Here is an 18028-nt window from a genome sequence, read left to right as displayed (position 1 = left end):
ACCAAACATATTTCACATATTGTAGTGTATTTATTCATACATATTATAAAATGAATAAAATATCGACGTATCGCTCACTCCTTTCAAGAACGTCATAAATAAAAAAATCGACCATTTTCAGTTTAACATGTTTTCGGAATGGCCAGAAAATGTACTATATCCCAGCAAAAGAGGCATATTTTTAACTTAATATTTACCCGCTACAGGGCATAAAGTGTTGTGTTTGTATTTTAAAGAAAAGGTATTGTTTAATTATTTTTTTAAATTTACAAAATATTTTTCAAATGGAGAAAAAACCTTCAGGTTTTACCTAAAAAGATCTGTTGCACAGTAAAAAGTTCAATAAATGGCTTGATATTTATTTTTAATACATTGTGTTATATTTTTAAACTTTAAAAACGATCTGAAAATCAAGTTTTTTATTTATGACGTTCTTGAAAGGAGTGAGCGATATCATCCGTTGGGTGAAGAATCCAGTGTCTGATAAATAATGTATTAAACGCAGCATAGGAATGAGAAATCTTGTGCTGTTTGGAGCAGCTGCAGATGAAATAAAAATTGGCATGATGACCATGAAATATTGGCATATTTGGCATGGAATGGCACAATAAAAAAATATATAAGATTTTTCATATGGTTTTATTTTTCTATTTTTTATGTAGCTCTTATGATTGATCAAAGATACTATTTTGTAACTTGTGTACATAAATATGTATTATTTAAAACTGCATATTTATTATAATTTATATTTGAAGCACTAACTTTGTGATTTTCCATTATATAATTAAAATGTAACTTTGTTTTAAAATCATTACAAATATTTTAGATAATAGAAAATAATCACTCATTTGATAAAAATAATGGTCTAAATATATTACACACATGTAATAGAGGACTTAAATTAGATTACTTAGAAATATTAGAAATTAAAAAGGCAATTCATAATGATTTACAACTAATAAATACACAAGTAAATTATTTTGCTGATAGTCCATTATTAAATATGTTTCCAATCACTCATCATCCCTGATCTCTTTTGACTGTGACTGCCAATCAACACAAAAAAAAATAAAGCCGCTTGAGATCTTCCTAAGCTTCTTTCCCTAACTGTCAAAATATTTTGAATATTGTTATAGTAGATAGTGTTTTAGTATTAATCAGTCTTGATAAAGAACCGGTAGACATTATAATTAAGTTATAATAAAATATTTATAGTGATTTTAAAACAAAGTTATATTTTAATTATATGAATATTTATTATTGGATTCTTCTTGAATGGGTTGTGTCTTATTTAACTTTTCTGCTCCCAGATGGTAGATAGGATACAGCATTTGATCCCTGTGGTGTCATCTTGGTCGCCAATCAATTGAAGGTAAGGTGATCTGTCAGAAAGACACTAAATTTTTGTATGTAAGAGTATAATCCAGTGCTGGGATTCAGCTGGTTCGCTAGAACCGGTACCTAAAATTTTCAGAGTTCTTCGAACCAGTCCTCAACCCTTTGTTGTCACACAATATTCCAATTGAGATCATGTATCGAAGCAAGCTCGGTTTACTTAGTCCGCTACGTTGTACAAATATTTGAACCTCACAAAGAGAAAAAATATTGGTATCAGTGTACCATTTTCTTTATCATACCTGCTATCCTTCCTTTGGTCCCTTTTTCATACACTTATAGTGTCCTTCAACACGAGTCTCTTCACTAGCGCCATCTGCATTCTATCAAATACACACTCCACTAATTTTTCATAGCCTAACGAGTATTTCAAGGCTATAAAGATAATGTTTATTTTTATATGACCTTTGGTAATGGACTCTAACAATGGAAGTTCATAACGACATGTTCTTGCAGGAAACGCAATTGGTTTAAGCAATTACACTACATAATATATTAACTGTTTGATTTTAATCAATCTGGTTTGAACCTTCAAATAAAATAGAATAATAACTACAATATTGACAATATTTTGGCTGTGTTTCCGTACACAAATGCTGGATTTAAACCCACAAAGAGGTGTTATCAACATTTATTGATATTTTGAATATAAATATAAACAACGAAGTGATATTTTGCTTTCAAGTATGAAATAATAAACTCATATATCGTAGTCATACAAGAGAAAGTGACCAAGTGCATTTTTTACAAAAACGTGATTATTGACTATTTGATATCTTACTTCATATTGCCCTGAAAAAATTCCGAAGCGATTTTAAACTTGGTAGTGTAATATATTGACTTGTTAAAAATGACTAACTGCATTGATGTTTATTTTCTTGCCGAGCAAAAGTGACTTAAATGGCTCTCCTGAACATTTTAAGTTTTGTTAGTTGGTCACTTTCTCCTGTACAACTACGATATGTTGCTCCATAATCAAAGAAACGACAATTAAAGTGTATTCGATAACATATATATTCTTCTTCTTCTTCTTCTTTTTCTAGATCCTAAGGATCTGTTTGTGCCTCCGCTTGTAGCTCTTGGGATGTTGACTCCCAGCTGTCTTTCCACCTTTTTGGAGGTCTGCCTGGGGGTCTGCGTCCTTCAGGGTTGCCTTGGAGGGCGATACGTGGAAGTCTGTCTTCTGACATTCTGTTTATATGTTCATTCCAGTATCGCCTTCGTTGTCGTCCTCGCCTCACAATATCCTCCGTCTTACACATGCTCCGGATGTCAGTATTTCTTACTCGGTCTCGCAATGTGATTCCGGTTATGGATCGGAGAGTCAGAAACTGATTATTTATTACAGTCAAAATAAAATTACATTAATAAAAAATACATAAAAACATAAATACTCCAATGTAACTTTTTGGGGCGAAAATTATTTAATCGTTGGATCGGAGAGTCTTCATCTCGGAGGTTCGAAGTCGAGATTTTGTTCTGGAAGTATCTGCTCTTGCCTCAATCCTATAAGTGGCTATTGGCGAGATAAAGGTTATGACCATTTAAATAAAATTTAAAGCAACTTTTCCTTTAATTTTGACGAATTATATAAATAAATATTGTAACCAAGTATGTAAGCGCCAACATTGTTTCGTTGAAAATTACCTTTTAAAATTTTTAATAATTTTTAAATTATAAACTTTAATTTAATTTAATTATAAAATGTAATTTAATTTAATTATAAAATATAATTGTTCGTTTTTTTAATTACCCTTTTTTAAAATTCAATGTTGGTATAAAAGTTTTACAATTTCTGACAATGTATAATATATCCGATTCAACAAACACAATACCTTAATTTAAATAATTACTAATCACGTACTTCCATTAAACTAGACGCAACACCAACAACCGTTTGGTATTTTAGTTGAAAATCAGTTTTAAATTCAATCAAATGAGGTACCTACTGGTTTAAGTACTTAAAAAATAAATGCCACAAATAAGTACGGTATTTTTCTTTAAGGAAATTATAATAATACCTACATTTTATGGTTATTTTAATTATACTGTTAGAATTCACCATTGTATTAATATCGCTTATGCTGAGAAGATTCTTAAAAATGAACTTTTTATTAGTTTATGTTATTTTTTGTGTCAAATTTGTTTGTGCGAGAAACAATTCATATGGAAATGACCAAAGTTATTTGATTAATTGTAAGTCAGTAATTTTTATATATTTTAAATGCACAAATATAAATTATATTTCTTAAGGTGGAGACTGACCGGAGCATTTCGTCGTAACATCGCTCGCGGCTAGCATCAGCGGTACTGACTGCCTGAATGCTCGCATCGTAACGTTACACATTTACTCTCCACCTTTAAAGCGCTGTTATATTATCACGTTAATGCAGAACTATCATTATTGCATATGAGGAAATGTTACAGAGGAGGCATTCAATTTTTGTCCGCCTCTGTAATGTAATGGTCAGCACGCTAGGCTACCATGCTGGAGGTCCCGGGTTCGATTCCCAAGAGGGTCCAAATAAATATTAGTGATTCTTCAATCTAATATTTATTTAATATGACCCTGGACTGGTACCTGAAGCGGAAGGCTGATCACCTTTCCTTCGTGTATTTAACGATCAAGATAACACTGCTTCTATACGATGCAGTGCCCTATGCACCATTGGGTGCGGATAAGGGTTAGAGAGGAGGCATTCAAACATTCAAAATAGAGTTCTCACAATCATTGAGTACTATTTTCTTTTGGATTCAAGGAGCTTTATGATCATTAAATAGGTATTTATTTAAGTTCAGAGCATTATATACAGGAAAATCAGTTTCCAAAATAACAGAGCAGAAACTCTTATATAAGTATGTGAGGTCCGAATCCTGGATTATAATCACATACATGAGAAACGCCAGAAAATATCATTTTCATTTTTATTATTTTAGCTTATAATTTGACCAGTTAATTGATTTACAACATTTTGTGAACAAGTAGTTGGACACACTCAAAATATTGTAATCTATATTGTTTTTTTTTTAATTAAAAGTGAAATATTTGTGTTTTTATTATTTACACAAATATTTCAATTTCATACTATTTCTGTGAGCCTAAGCGGCTTATTAGAAAAAGGTATCAAATTTTGGTAGAGTGGGTTCGAACCGAGGATCTCTGACTTAAGAGTCCGCAACACTAACCAAGGGACCACAACCCGACACAGTTAATGCATCAATTTTTACACTACATAGTTAATGCATTAATTTTTTGCTAAAATTCCAGTCCAGGTCTCACTTTCCACAGGAATAGCCCGGTTCATGTCACATTTCACACATTTGTATATAAACATATAGTAATTTACATTTTCAGGTAATTTGCCAGTTCTGGATGTTACTATATCTTCAACTGACACCGACTATCTCCGCCTTTGGTTGTACACGACCTCCGAAAATGAGCACCATTCTTATAATATAACGAAAGGCGCATCTATCGTCAAAGATAAATCATTTCGGCGTGATTTTAGAACAATGTTATTCAGTCATGGGGTGTCGGAAGGCCCCAACTCGGAATCAACCAAAGGACTGATTTCAGCTTACTTAAGGAAAGGACTCTACAATGTCATTCTACTGGACTCAAGCTCAGTTATAGGACTCACATATATTAGGTTAGTTAAGATATATAAATTGTGTTTAAGAAATTAACTAATCATTATTCATTTGGCTTCATCGATCAAATTGATTTCACCAGCGTTACAAATAGGAATGTTGGATAAAATTTACATTAAAACCTACTTAACTAAATAAATTAAAATAAAATTTAATATTTTATCAACTAGCAACATTCGCAACTGTCAAAAAGCCCCACTCTTTATTACTTTTTTAATGTTACAATATTTTGAGTGTATTATCTGGATTATCTCCAATTAGGAGTTATTTTTTACATAATTTTTTTGACATCTCAACCATAGATGAAGAAGAATATGGAAGTCTGGTTACTTACAGGGCTTATGACCTCCCGTTGGCTGGTTTAAATTATCACTTATACACATTCATTATTCTACTATTATCCAAAAACCATGCATCATCTCAGTAACTTGTTTGGTTCTATTAGATACCAATATTAATCTTCATAACAAACCCTTAGGGCGATGTCCACTACCCGGAATTTGACCGTCCGGCAGTCCGGTTTTGAAAAATGAAAGCGACTACGACAGTAAACTGTCGCCTAAATTCGATCACGCTTTAGTTTGATCGAATTTAGGCGCATCGTGTTCACGCACCGATCAAGAGCTTCGATCCGAAGAAAGATGGACAAAAGCACAAGCCAATCCAAGCCAACCATCGTTTTAAAATGCTGACTGACGTGCCGGACAGAAAAATTCCGTGTAATTCCATGTGGTGGACAAACGCCCTTATGGGATTTAATCCAGTATTTCTATGATTTGAATAAACTCAAAATATTATCGTTTACATTCTCTTAATGTTTTAGATCAGCTCGTCTTGTCAGATATATAGGAGCTCGCCTCGGACTTGTGTTGGTCCAGCTATATAAGTCCGGTTTGAAGATTGACAACTTGGACTTAGTGGGATTCAGTTTGGGAGCCCACATATTGGGATTCGCAGGAAGACAGTATAAGAAATCAACTGGGAGAAACCTTCCTCGAATAGTCGCCTTAGATCCCGCAGGACCATGCTTCAGAGATGTTGATGAGAGCCAGCGTCTGACCAGCTCTGATGCCAATTTCGTTCAAGTCTTGCATACTAACGGAGGGGAGTCTGGACTTATGAATGCGATAGGAGATATCGACTTTTATATTAATGGAGGAAGATCTCAGACATCAAATTTTGGTCTGATTTGTCCAGCGTCCTGCAGCCACAGTAAAGTCGTGGATATTTGGATCTCCGCTGTCGAGAATAATAACAAATTCATCGGAGTCCGATGCAAGTCAGTCAAGGAAATTGATAATGGACGATGCTATGGGGCAGAGAGACAAATAGCTGTCGTGGGACCCGGTGCCGATCCCAAGATTCGAGGCGTTTTTTATCTTACCACCTCGTATAGATACCCATACTATCTCGAATATGCCAGATCATATCCTTCCCATTGTCCTTTCTATGGTTATTTTTTTAGATACTAATACATAAAAGATAGCTGTCTGCTGATAATTATGAGAGTTACATTGCTTGTACAGGGTTGAAATAAATTTATGTGATTTTTCACCCAAATATTTATTTCATATCACATGAAGTGCAGGATTGATCACATTGCCTCATGCAATTAACGATCAATACAACACTATGTAAATAGAATTCTTCAGAATGGTACCTGGGGCGGAGGGCTGATCACCTTTCCTTCATGCGTTTATATGGTGCAGTGCCCTATGCACCATCGGGTGCGGATAAGGGTTCGAAGAAGTAAAATAGAATGCAGTGCCCTTTGCACCATAAGGTGTGGATAAAGATTAGAAGAATAACTTAAAATCTACACAATAAACTACAAGGATAAGAGAAAAAAAAGTGACATGTGATAAATAAATAAAATATGTATTACTATTACTACTACTATCAGACCATTACTCTGCAAGAGTAGCAGAAAGGATGGAACTCCACACTCGTCTGTTCTGACAAACACTCATAGCTTCCTCTACATCCATACGTCTAAGGAGTCGTACATGTCCTCCGGCCACGTAGACTTTTGACAGTTCTCAACATTTACTCTGGTGATGAAAAAACTACTAATCAGGAAGATCTCTGACCTGAATTCGTTTTTTTTTTGGAATTTATGATATACATATATTACTTATATAAAATACACAAAATCACGACCTGTGTTTGAAAATATATTTTATTTTGAGTTTCAATAAAGACTACTCCATTTGATAAGCATTTTGTATCCTACTTCGGTTTATTGCACCAATGGCCTCACTTTACTAATTATGCATGATACCATCTTTTGAAAAAATTCCTAATGAATTATCACGGATTTGAAGAAAAACATCCACTTAAATTAATTCAAAGTTTTATGTATTCTTTTAAATAGGTCCTGATTGATAATTTTTACTTTTTCTAAGTACTTAATTACAAATAATTAAGTAATATTTGTCGTTATTACTGGCAACTCTTTTTGCAGTATAACCGTGACTGTATTCATATCTATTATGATTGGTTTCAAAGATCTTGACTGTCATGAATTCTCCCTCTTTTTACTTGTAATGGTTATTCAGGCACACATTTTGGTTCCTGGATCTCTGACCTGAATTCGATTTTTTTTTGTAATTCATGATATACATATATTTATATATTTATTTTTTCAAAACATATTACATACATAAGTCATATATACATATAATATTCCCAATGAGTAATTTCTATTTCTCATTTTGGGACAAGGGATCAAAGTTAACAGTTATTACTAATATATAATACACAAAGTCACGACCTGTGTTTGAATAAACATTTTATTTTGAGCTTCCATAAAGACTATTGAAAGACATAAAATAAACATGAAAAATAAATTAATAATTGCTAATTTTAAAATTGGAAATATATGTTAATAAAAATTATAACTATATAATATTCATTTAAAAAGAAGCTATTTTAAACTGCTTTTTTATCTATGATTTTAAAAATTATATATTACCATTAATCAAAACTGTAATTATAGATGAAACCCTAAATTTTCTATTCATCATTACATTAATACACTCGGACAGGAAACGTATTTTCTACCCGCTCGGTCGAATTATGCTTCAGGACGGGAAGTGTATTTTTACCTTCTGCGCTAGCCTCGTTTCAAAGTAAAAAAAAACAATTATTTAATGTTTTCAGATGAATAATATGTACCAATCTCTTTGTCAACTAAATGTACACAATTATCAAATCCCGTCGCCAGCGGTCGGCAGGCATAAAAAAACACCCGCCTGAAATATGTTAATCTGAAATTAAATACAGTGCATTCCTGAACAAGTCTTTTAACGAAATATGATTAAAACATCAAAATAAAGATTTTTTATTGAATTTTAACCTGTATTCAAAAGACTACACTCTAGATATAATAAGGAGGTTGATTTGAAGTGGTTAGAAAAAAGATTCCATATACATTTGGATCAGCCTTCGGCCCCATCAACGCCTTATCATTCCCTTCCCCTTTACACAACCTCATGTCTATAGATGCAAAGTTCAAGCACTTCACGCCTACAAACTTGTTGGGAAATTTGAGGGTGAAGTACCAGAGGTCTACGCATCGCTCGTGGCTAGTGTAGGCGTTTGGTGGGATAAAGATCTCCGTTGGTTGAACTCTGCCACCGTTGACGTAGAAATCAACATGGCCGACTGGTTTCATTAGGCCCATGTAACCTCCGTTTGTGTGGATTATCTGAACAAAATCCGCATCTGTCCTGTGAATCCTCCTTTCGCTGGGTACCTCCCGGTAGCACGGCCCGGCCGGATCCAAGCCCACGATTCTGGGGACCTTTTCACCCGACAACTCGAAGTAACGCTTCCCCGCAAAGCCCATGATTTGGGCTCCCAAACTGTGACCGACAAGATCTAAATTTGTGATATTCAAACCCATTTTCGACATCATGTGTATTTGGGTACCGAGGGCCTTTCCGATTCTTCTAACAGCTGTTACAGACCTAGAAAATTTGTCCATTTTGAGTTTTTTTTTCATATGGGAAAAATCCACTAATTGATCTTTAAACCTTGTACATAATAAGCAAGATAAATAATAAATGCAACATTTAGCAGATTTATTTTAATCTGTGTTGGGATTAGAAAGGATAATCTAGTGTGGGCCAATCAGGAACTTTTGCTTAATGTTGGGAGGAAACCACGTTGCACTCTTCAGGAGAAGCCAAACTACTGACTGTAGTCAACAGGCCTTCCGTTCCACTAGAAGGGGATTCGGCATTTTGTGTCCTAGCTTGGTTTATGGTAGCAATATCTCCATCTTCAGAAGTCCATGTAGGTATATTATTACCTACTCTTTCTTTTTAAAATAATTTTGACTGGGGACTCACCCAGGTGGAAGGAGAAATGTGGGAAGACCCAGACTGAGGTGGGAGGACTAAATGAGAAAGGATACGGCATAGCTTTTCCAGGTGGCAAACTGGAAGTTGGCTGCTGAGGAATGCTGTCGCCTCTAAAGGCTTGGCCTCCTGAATGTAGCAGGAGGCCAAGGCTCCATATGGGCTGTGGTGCAATCAGAGAGAAAGAGGTTCTTTCTTTTTCTCCTTCGACCTCTATCCACACGCAAATGGTGCAAAAACCATCGCATCGCAATGATGCAGTATTGACTCGATCATTGATTACATAAAGGCAAGGTGACAGTCGTCTAATTCAGGTCCAAAGTGATATTAAATGAATATAAAAGTTTTTTTTTATTGATTTTTAGATCTAGGTGTAGATGTATTAGATAGAATACGGATGACATAAATGAAGAAACTGAGGGTGAATGACAATACTGCAATAAAGGCAAAACAAAATGCAGAAGGCTTAGACACTCGACTGCAAAACGGGCAAAGCGGATTCGATCCCCACTAATTTAAAGATGAATTTATTTTCAATTGGTCTGGGTGTTTGAGATATATTTTCAAATATATGCCTTCCTTACTGATAGCAAGGATAGAAATGCAGACAAGCCTCTAAAATAGATGGTTTTCAGGTTAAAAAAAAGGAATTATGTTTTATAATAAACCTGAAATCTAACTAAAAACTTATAAAACAAGCCAATAGCTTTCAATTGGAAATATATATTTCCATACAAACACCAGTTGTCAGTTGATATTATGTATTTACAATCTCCATAGATGGCAGTATACCGGGGACACTATCCACTTTATACTTATTGGATAAGTTTCACATACGAACACATTGTTTGCGGCGGTTTTTTCATCAACCCTGAACCTAATTAATATACTAATTAGGGTTGTGTACTAATCACAGATGATCGCAAACCCAACTCTGATCTGTACAATATTTTTTGGCATCTCACACTGTACCAAAAGTGAGTAAATGGAATGTGTCTCCCGCTCGCTACCAACAGTATGTTAAAGACGCTTTTAAGCGTTTTCCCCAAACAAAATGTTAATATCAAAGTATTTGATAATACTCACTTCAAATAAAAAATGGCTATGTGCGACGAAGAATCTAACATCAGAACATTGTGAGTTTGCCTCTCCAAGTAGGACTTGGTAATGACTTTAGACGCTCCATTTGTGGCATTCTGAGTGAATCCGTGAGCGAATATAACGGTCTTTAGTTCCGGGTTAAACCAGGTATTAGACAAAACCTGTGTTGCATTCCGAATAGAGTAAGAGGCATACTCTGTTGATTTGCGCATCAATAATATATTAATCTGGGAAAGTGATTCCTCCGAAATTGTCATGTTCAGGAGTTCCACGCTGCCTAAAATATAATAATGAAAAAATATTTATTTTATTTTTTGTTTTTGCGTTTAATTTGTAGAACTCCATAGTTTATGTTTTAAATCTTCTTCTTCTTCTTCTTTTTTTAGGACTGTCATTCTCCGGTTCGCTCCTGGGAGGTGGAAGACCAGCTATCCCTCCGATGTTTTAAATATAAAAATCAAATACTAAGTTTTAGAGTCCACTTAGTTGAATATAAATTTTTTTTTTAAACACATTAAAATTAATAATAAAAATTGGGCAATTGTTTTGGCTTGTTAGGGCATTATCAAACCATAATAATAATAATAATAAAACCCTCATCCGCACCCCAATGGTGCATAGGGCACTGCGTCATATAAACGCAGTGTTATCTTGATCGTTTACACATGAAGGAAAGGTGATCAGCCCTCCGCTTCAGGTACCAGTCCAGGGTAATATTGATAAATATTACAGTGAAAAAATCACTCATATTTATTTTACCCCCCCCTGGGAATCGAACCCGGGACCTCCAGAACGGTAGCCGAGCGTGCTGACCATTACACTACGGAGGCGGACTATCAAACTATAGTAGTTTTAAACTTATTTAAAACATAATTGCTTCATCATCCGTAGGGTGAATGAATAATCCTGTATCTAATAGAATAAATAATTTAAAATTTATGAAAATATGTAATAAAATCATCACCTGAATGCAAAACTAGCATAACTGCATAAAAGAAAATTTAACACGGTGAATAAACATTCCAAAATGAGTTCTCTCAATCATTTAATTATTTAGTTTGTAGAATTATGACATATCGCTCACTCCTTTTAACAATGTCATATATCAAAATTCGACAATTTTTAGTTGTGCGTGTTTTCGGAATGTCCAGAAAATGTACTATATCCCAGCAAAAGCGGGATATTTTTAACTTAATATTTACCCGCTACAGGGCAGAAAGTGTTGTTTATGCATTTTGAAGAAAAGGTATTGTTTTATTATTTTTTTTTAAAAATACTAAATATTTTTCAAATGGAGAAAAATATTCAGGTTTTACCTAAAAAGATCTGTTGCACAGTAAAAAGTTCAATAAGTGGCTTGATATTTATTTTTAATACATTGTATTACATTTTTAAGCTTTAAAAACGATCTCCTGAATAATCAAGTTTTTTTATTCATGATGTTGAAAAGAGTGAGCGATGTGTTTTTGATAAGTTTTTGTTAGTGAATAAGACTTACAAACTGGGAGAAATCCTCTTCCTTGCTTAGAAAACTCAAGCGAATGGACACTTGACATTCCTGACAAAGAGAATATCATAAAAATGATAACTCGCCCAAAATTATCTATCATTTTAGTTGTAATAATCCTTCAATTAAATATTGAAAAAAACAAATCACAGAAAAGTTGTACACTGAAGTATAAACCTGAGAATGCGTGCATGATTCCGACATAAAATATTATTTATAGACGGTGTTTTATGCTGTTAATTTTTATGACAGTTGGAGACACGATCAAATCAGCATTGCACTGTGTTCCACTATCGAAATCGTGAATATGAATAGATTTCTTGATGTTTAGAAAAATTTTCTGCCTTCACATTTACTCCTTTCAACAACGTCATATATCAAAAAACTTGATTTTTCGGGAGATCGTTTTTAATGTTCAAAAATAAAATAAAATATCATTTATATTTGAAGCACTATTTTATAATTAAAATGTAACTTTGTTTTAAACTCACTATAAATATTTTACTGTAACTTAATAGTAATGTCTACCGGTTTCGAAGCTACAACTGCTTCTTTATCAAGACTGATTATTACTATTATTATAAGTATTAATCAGTCTTGATAAAGAAGCGGTTAGCTTCGAAACCGGTAGACATTATAATTAAGTTTTAATAAAATATTTATAGCGATTTTAAAACAAAGTTACATTTTAATTAAATAATAAAATGTAATAAAAATAAATATTAAGTCACTTTTTGAACTTTTTACTGTGCAACAGATCTTTTTAGGTAAAACCTGGATGTTTTTTCTCCTTTTGAAAAATATTTTGTATAATAAAAAAAAAATTAAACAATATCTTTTCTTCAAAATGCAAAAACAACACTTTCTGCCCTGTAGCGGGTAAATATTAAGTTAAAAATACGCCGCTTTTGCTGGGAAATAGTACATTTTCTGGGCATTCCGAAAACATACACAACTGAAAATTGACGATTTTTGATATATGATGTTGTTGAAAGGAGTGAGCGATATGTGAAGGTCCTCACTAAACATTTTCTAATATTGCACAAAAAATCCTTTGAATGTAAATCTGTTTACTGTATTCTATCGAAATCTTAATTAAAGTTGCTCAAAACCTGACCTATCCTGTGTTAAACCAATATGAAATCATTAAATCGCACCAAAATGTAACAATTTTATAAGCTAGAATTCCTGATTACTTAAAATCATTTATAATGGAAATGTAACGTTTTGGTGAGGACCTCCACATATATTAGCGATTAGTGAATTTACAAACCATGCCTTAGATCTAGGGTTCAATTCCCAGGGGGGTGAAACTTATATTTGATTGAGAAAATAGAAAAACACTCAGTTTTGTAAAACATTTTTATTGATATTTCGACATGGATGAATAAGTTATCGAGGTAGGTAGGACTTACAACCTGTTATTGTCTGGTTTATACATGGCAACATTCATCATTCTATTCTTTTCATGAATGACAACCATATTACTCAAATTTCGAAAGGAAATATTTCAAGTAATTTTTTTTTTTTTTTTAATTACCCAACTTCCAAGTGACTCTGAAATCTAGCTACGGCTTATGCAACACCGTTTATCATGTCCCTACTCAGGCTTCAACTTTATAAGTTTCATAGCCTATGCCTACTTGTGAGTGGATTTACTCTTTATGTTTAAAGTTACTATAATTTCATGTAATTCATGAGTGAAAATTCTAGGCAAAAACACTCGGCATATTTCAAGTAACAGGAACATTTTACATTTTATATACTAAAAACTTCAGGGTTGCCATGTATGGTTGAAAATTATAATTTTAGAAAAATCTTTTCCTCTACCTTAGTATATTTGAGTCTTCACACACTAGAAAATGCCTGAAATGTGTCCATGTATTGATTTATTATAATTTAAAACATGATTTATTTCAGTTTCAGAATAAATAACAACTCACAAACTTTTAATCATAAGAAAACTTTAAATGTTCTGTTTTTCCTGAAACCACAAAATTAATAAAAAAAAATTTACATTAAAACTGAATGACAATAACTTTATTCATAAAAATGACATAAATAAGTATATTTTGGTTACTGATTTCATAATAAAATATAATAATCATTTTAAAAAAATGCTATTATGTTTTATCATTTTTATTTTGTGTGTAATAAAGTGGATAAGGATATTGAGAGAAGAGTGAATGCAGGGAATAAAATAAATGGTGCTTTGAACAGAGTGATTGGGAATAAGAATATGTCCATAGAAGCCAAGCTAGCGGTTCACAACGGCGTGCTAGTACCGACACTAATGTATGGAAGCGAAACATGGAACTGGCAAAGGAAGGACGAAAGCACAGTGAACGCTTTTGAAATACGCTTCCTCAGACGAATGTGTGGAAAATCATTGTATGACAGAATTAAAAACGACGATATAAGAAAGGAATGTAAGGCTGAACGAGGAATAATTGAAAAGATTAGGAAGAGTTCTTTGCGGTGGTATGAACATGTGGAGCGAATGGATAGCGATAGAATGACTAGGAAAATATATGTGGCAAATATGAGAGGGAAAACAGAACGTGGACGATCGAAAAAGACTTGGCACCATCAGATCAATCAGAACCTAAAATCTAGCGGTGTCAAAAGTCTGCGTAATCGGAGGGCATGTATGACTAGATGAATGGATGTGAAGGAGGCGAAGAGTGTATGTCAGGACAGAAGAGTGTGGCGTTCCATCCTCTCTGCCTACCCCTGCGGTGAAACGGCGTCATGGAAGTAGTAGTAGTAGTAGTAGTAATTTAGTCTCAATGTTATTGTAATTAAAAATGTGTCAAATTTAATAGTGTGTTGTATGAACAAATTATGTCATCTTTATTAGTGGTACAATGGGTTAAAGAGGTTTCACTTGTGTCCAGCTCTATTGTAACCAAGTTTGACTGTAATATCAAGTATATGTTTGACTGTAATGTAATATCTAGTATAAATGTAATATCTAGTATATGTTTGACTGTAATATCGAAAGATAAGCGAATCTGCGAATACTAAGGGACTGCTGGATACCTTCAAGCAGCTGATACCCAGTCAATTTCCAGAGTTGCCGGACCATGTTGTTTGACTGGCATATAAACCCCTCCGTAAAACTGAAATCCGAATCCAGTTATGTTAGACGTGTCCAATTGCTCTGTTGTGTTAATCAACTGTCCTCGATAGTACGGCTTGAACTCTTCGAAAGGAAGGCTCAACACTTTAAACTCGTTTCGCGGTCCGTCAAACATCTGCTCGTAAGTGTAGTTGGGTTCATCGTTTAAACCCTTATGCCTCAAAACCACTTTAAACCCGTTGAATTCTCCTTGGGCGCGGCATTTAATCTGAAGCTCGCTGTATCCGTGAAGATCGGCAAAGAAATTCAACCTTCGTACGCCCGCAAAGCCAGCACCATTCGGCTGAGGGTTTAGTAACGCGAAAAACACAGCTCGTTGAAATACCTGCGTCTTTTGAAGAGTCAGTATAGCTTTTGACATGCCAACTTCTCGAACTGGATCGGACTGCTCCACCCAATCCTCCAAATTATCCATTTTCGTAAAGTCAAAAACACTGGATGGAGTTTGCTGCATTTTTGCGTTGCTATAACTCGCTCTTATTAGGCTCCCAATAGTGGTTGTTGCGAGAATAGAAAGCATCAATATTCCGCGTGACATCCTCTAGTTCTTTCTCACCTGTCAAAATGATAAATGAATTATATACAAAATATATTCAGCAGCTTTTGTAACAAAAAAAGGCAATGCTCAATAAAAGCAACATTTAGGAGTTTTTTCCAGTTTTTTAAATCACATTTTCATATAGTGTACGGAGTGCGTGGAAGTTTTTGGCATCGTAAGGGAAGGGTAATTAACTATAATCAAACTATGAGTATTTCAATGTTTTAGAATTAGTACATAAACCCTGATGATGACAAGGTTCTTGTCAAAACCGGTTGGATAAAGTGTACCAATAAAATGTGGTTAAAACAAAGTTGTTTTGTTTTATAAAGTTTATAAAAAGTGCTACAGAGTATCTGCGAAAAACATTCAAGAAAAAAAAGCTTTATTCGGATCCATAACTGATAAATTAAATTGAAAACTGGTCTATGATGACAAATCCTCAATAAATATTTGTGTTTTTGTTATTTACAAAAATATTTCAATTCCAAACTATTTCTGTGAGCCTATGCGACTCATTTTTAGAAATAGGTATAAAATTGTGGTAGAGTGGGTTCCAACTGAGAAACTCAAGACTCCGCGACACTAACCACGGGGCCACAACCCGACACTACGATACATATATTATTAGATTAAAACCAATATTTTTAGCTTTTCCACTTTATTTTTATTTGACCAGCGACCGGGTTTCGTCGTTACCGACATCATCAGACTGGTAACCAGTCTGATGATGCCGGTAACGACGAAACCCGGTCGCTGGTCAAATAAAAAAAAAAGTGGAAAAGCTAAAAATATTGGTTTTAATCTAATAATATATTAAAATGCAATTCCATCACTAAGTGTCAGTGGATAATATAAAACTACGATACATATTTATATTTCTACATTGGTGGATGAGATCTGTGAGAAACATGCAGATGTTGAGGTGAATTAGTAAAGAAAAGTAACAACAAAACATTTTAGCAAAATTAAAAATTACAATGGCCAAATGTCAATCACAAATTCATTTAATATTTGAATGAGGAATATAACAAAAAAAATTCTAAATTTGAACCGTTACGAAAACCAAAGTATTTACACCTACAAAAATTCGTTATTTTGTATAATTATTTATACTAGCAACATGGATATATTATATCCTGGGCATTTTTCAAAAAATTACTAGCTTTTTTTAATAATATAGTCCAGTGGTAAATGTGAGATACAAACATACGAGATGGCCTCAAAAAGGTCAACTTGGTGCAGGCAAGGTCACCCCACGACTGGCCCTAGCCCAGTAACTAGTTCGAGAAATAGAAAATAGGAGAGCTTGATCTACTTACGTACGGGCGGCCTATTACAAAAATAAATTGAAAAAAAGTGTATCAGAGAGATCTGACGCGACCGTTGGAGTGTTTAAATTCAAATTAAGTTTCATTTCCTGTTCTATTTACAAATCTAAATATTGAAAGCGATAAAATATTTCAAAAAAACATACCTAGAACATTAAATATGTTACATAAAATTATTAGCCATTTGTCAAGCGTGTGGAAGAGATATTTTATACTGCTTGACGGGAAATTTTCTTATCAAAGCGTAAGGTTATCGACATTAAACTCGTAAAATGATAAAAGAACCGACTGTCAAAATTCAAAATGATCTGTCTGGATCTGTCACAACAACCGAAATGGGCTATGTTTATAAAGCGCATTGGGTACTTAAAGAAGAGCGGTGAATGATCGTTGGGTGATCATATATTTGAATGATCCAAACAATGAAACAGAAAAAATGGGATTTTTTTTAAAAACTTTTGTATAATTTGTAATTTATGTTTTTTAAATGTTTAAGTACTATCTACCCTCTGATTGCAAACGGCTATATATGGTATCAAACGTTTTGATCAATATCACTAGTCCGTCTTTGGTCGGTTGGAAGATATTGCTTTTTAGCAATAAGCCCGCCAATGTACTTTTTATTTTCTGTACATGAAGTTTAAAATAAATAAATAAGATCTTAACCTAAAAATGAAATTTAAAACTAGTTAATTATTGGAACAACCTAAACTGAATGTAAATTCTTCCCAAACATTTTTCGAACCACAAAATGTCGATTGAATTGTGAAATTCGATTGAGATCAAATGTCCACATTTGTTGATTCGAGTTATGTTTACGAGTATGTACCTAAGAGATTTCATTTAAATAGGTCCAGAAAATCGAATATTCCACATTGAATAATCCCATGATAAATTTCAAATGTTAATTTGCAGCCTTATGAAGTTAATGTTTAAGTAAACACTGCATAAATCCTATCGATAAATACTATCGATAAAATTAAGAAAGTTGTGTTGAGA

The 18028-nt window shown here is 33.6% G+C and overlaps 3 protein-coding genes across 3 annotated transcripts; 1 reads left to right on the top strand and 2 right to left on the bottom strand.

Annotated features, from left to right (window-relative positions):
- Positions 1-4908: 4908 nt before the first annotated feature.
- On the top strand, positions 4909-7515 carry LOC148306106 (lipase member H-B-like). Its single transcript, XM_088265625.1, has 3 exons — positions 4909-5045; positions 5870-6393; positions 7511-7515. Exons 1-3 carry the CDS (start codon positions 4909-4911, stop codon positions 7513-7515), a joined length of 666 nt encoding a protein of 221 aa, XP_088121751.1.
- A 575-nt stretch (positions 7516-8090) lies between these two features.
- Positions 8091-12211, bottom strand: LOC148306105 (lipase member H-A-like). Its single transcript, XM_088265624.1, has 4 exons — positions 12182-12211; positions 12010-12069; positions 10497-10606; positions 8091-9017 (listed from the first exon to the last, which is right to left on the bottom strand). The coding sequence occupies exons 1-4, from the start codon at positions 12209-12211 to the stop codon at positions 8426-8428; spliced, it is 792 nt and encodes a 263-aa protein (XP_088121750.1). The 3' UTR covers positions 8091-8425.
- A 1613-nt stretch (positions 12212-13824) lies between these two features.
- Positions 13825-17367, bottom strand: LOC148306104 (uncharacterized). Its single transcript, XM_088265594.1, has 2 exons — positions 17176-17367; positions 13825-15716 (listed from the first exon to the last, which is right to left on the bottom strand). The coding sequence occupies exon 2, from the start codon at positions 15696-15698 to the stop codon at positions 15063-15065; it is 636 nt and encodes a 211-aa protein (XP_088121720.1). The 5' UTR covers positions 15699-15716; positions 17176-17367; the 3' UTR covers positions 13825-15062.
- Positions 17368-18028: the final 661 nt, after the last annotated feature.

Source organism: Brachycentrus maculatus, unplaced genomic scaffold (assembly GCF_059751285.1).
Source record: "Brachycentrus maculatus isolate JH-2025_06_01 unplaced genomic scaffold, ASM5975128v1 h1tg000253l, whole genome shotgun sequence".
Classification (NCBI taxonomy): domain Eukaryota; kingdom Metazoa; phylum Arthropoda; class Insecta; order Trichoptera; family Brachycentridae; genus Brachycentrus; species Brachycentrus maculatus.
Note: the sequence above shows the minus strand (reverse complement) of the source record. Positions and strands in the feature narration are given on the sequence as shown.

Bases quoted from the DNA above. Each gene is read 5' to 3' on its own strand.
- LOC148306106 (XM_088265625.1), top strand. From the start codon at position 4,909: ATGTTATTCAGTCATGGGGTGTCGGAAGGCCCCAACTCGGAATCAACC. The intron at 5,046-5,869 runs GTTAGTTAAGAT...TTAATGTTTTAG, and splicing joins ATAGGACTCACATATATTAG to ATCAGCTCGTCTTGTCAGAT.
- LOC148306105 (XM_088265624.1), bottom strand. From the start codon at position 12,211: ATGCACGCATTCTCAGGTTTATACTTCAGT. The intron at 12,070-12,181 runs GTACAACTTTTC...TCTCTTTGTCAG, and splicing joins TCTCAGGTTTATACTTCAGT to GAATGTCAAGTGTCCATTCG. The intron at 10,607-12,009 runs GTAAGTCTTATT...GGATTCACTCAG, and splicing joins AAGAGGATTTCTCCCAGTTT to AATGCCACAAATGGAGCGTC.
- LOC148306104 (XM_088265594.1), bottom strand. From the start codon at position 15,698: ATGTCACGCGGAATATTGATGCTTTCTATTCTCGCAACAACCACTATT.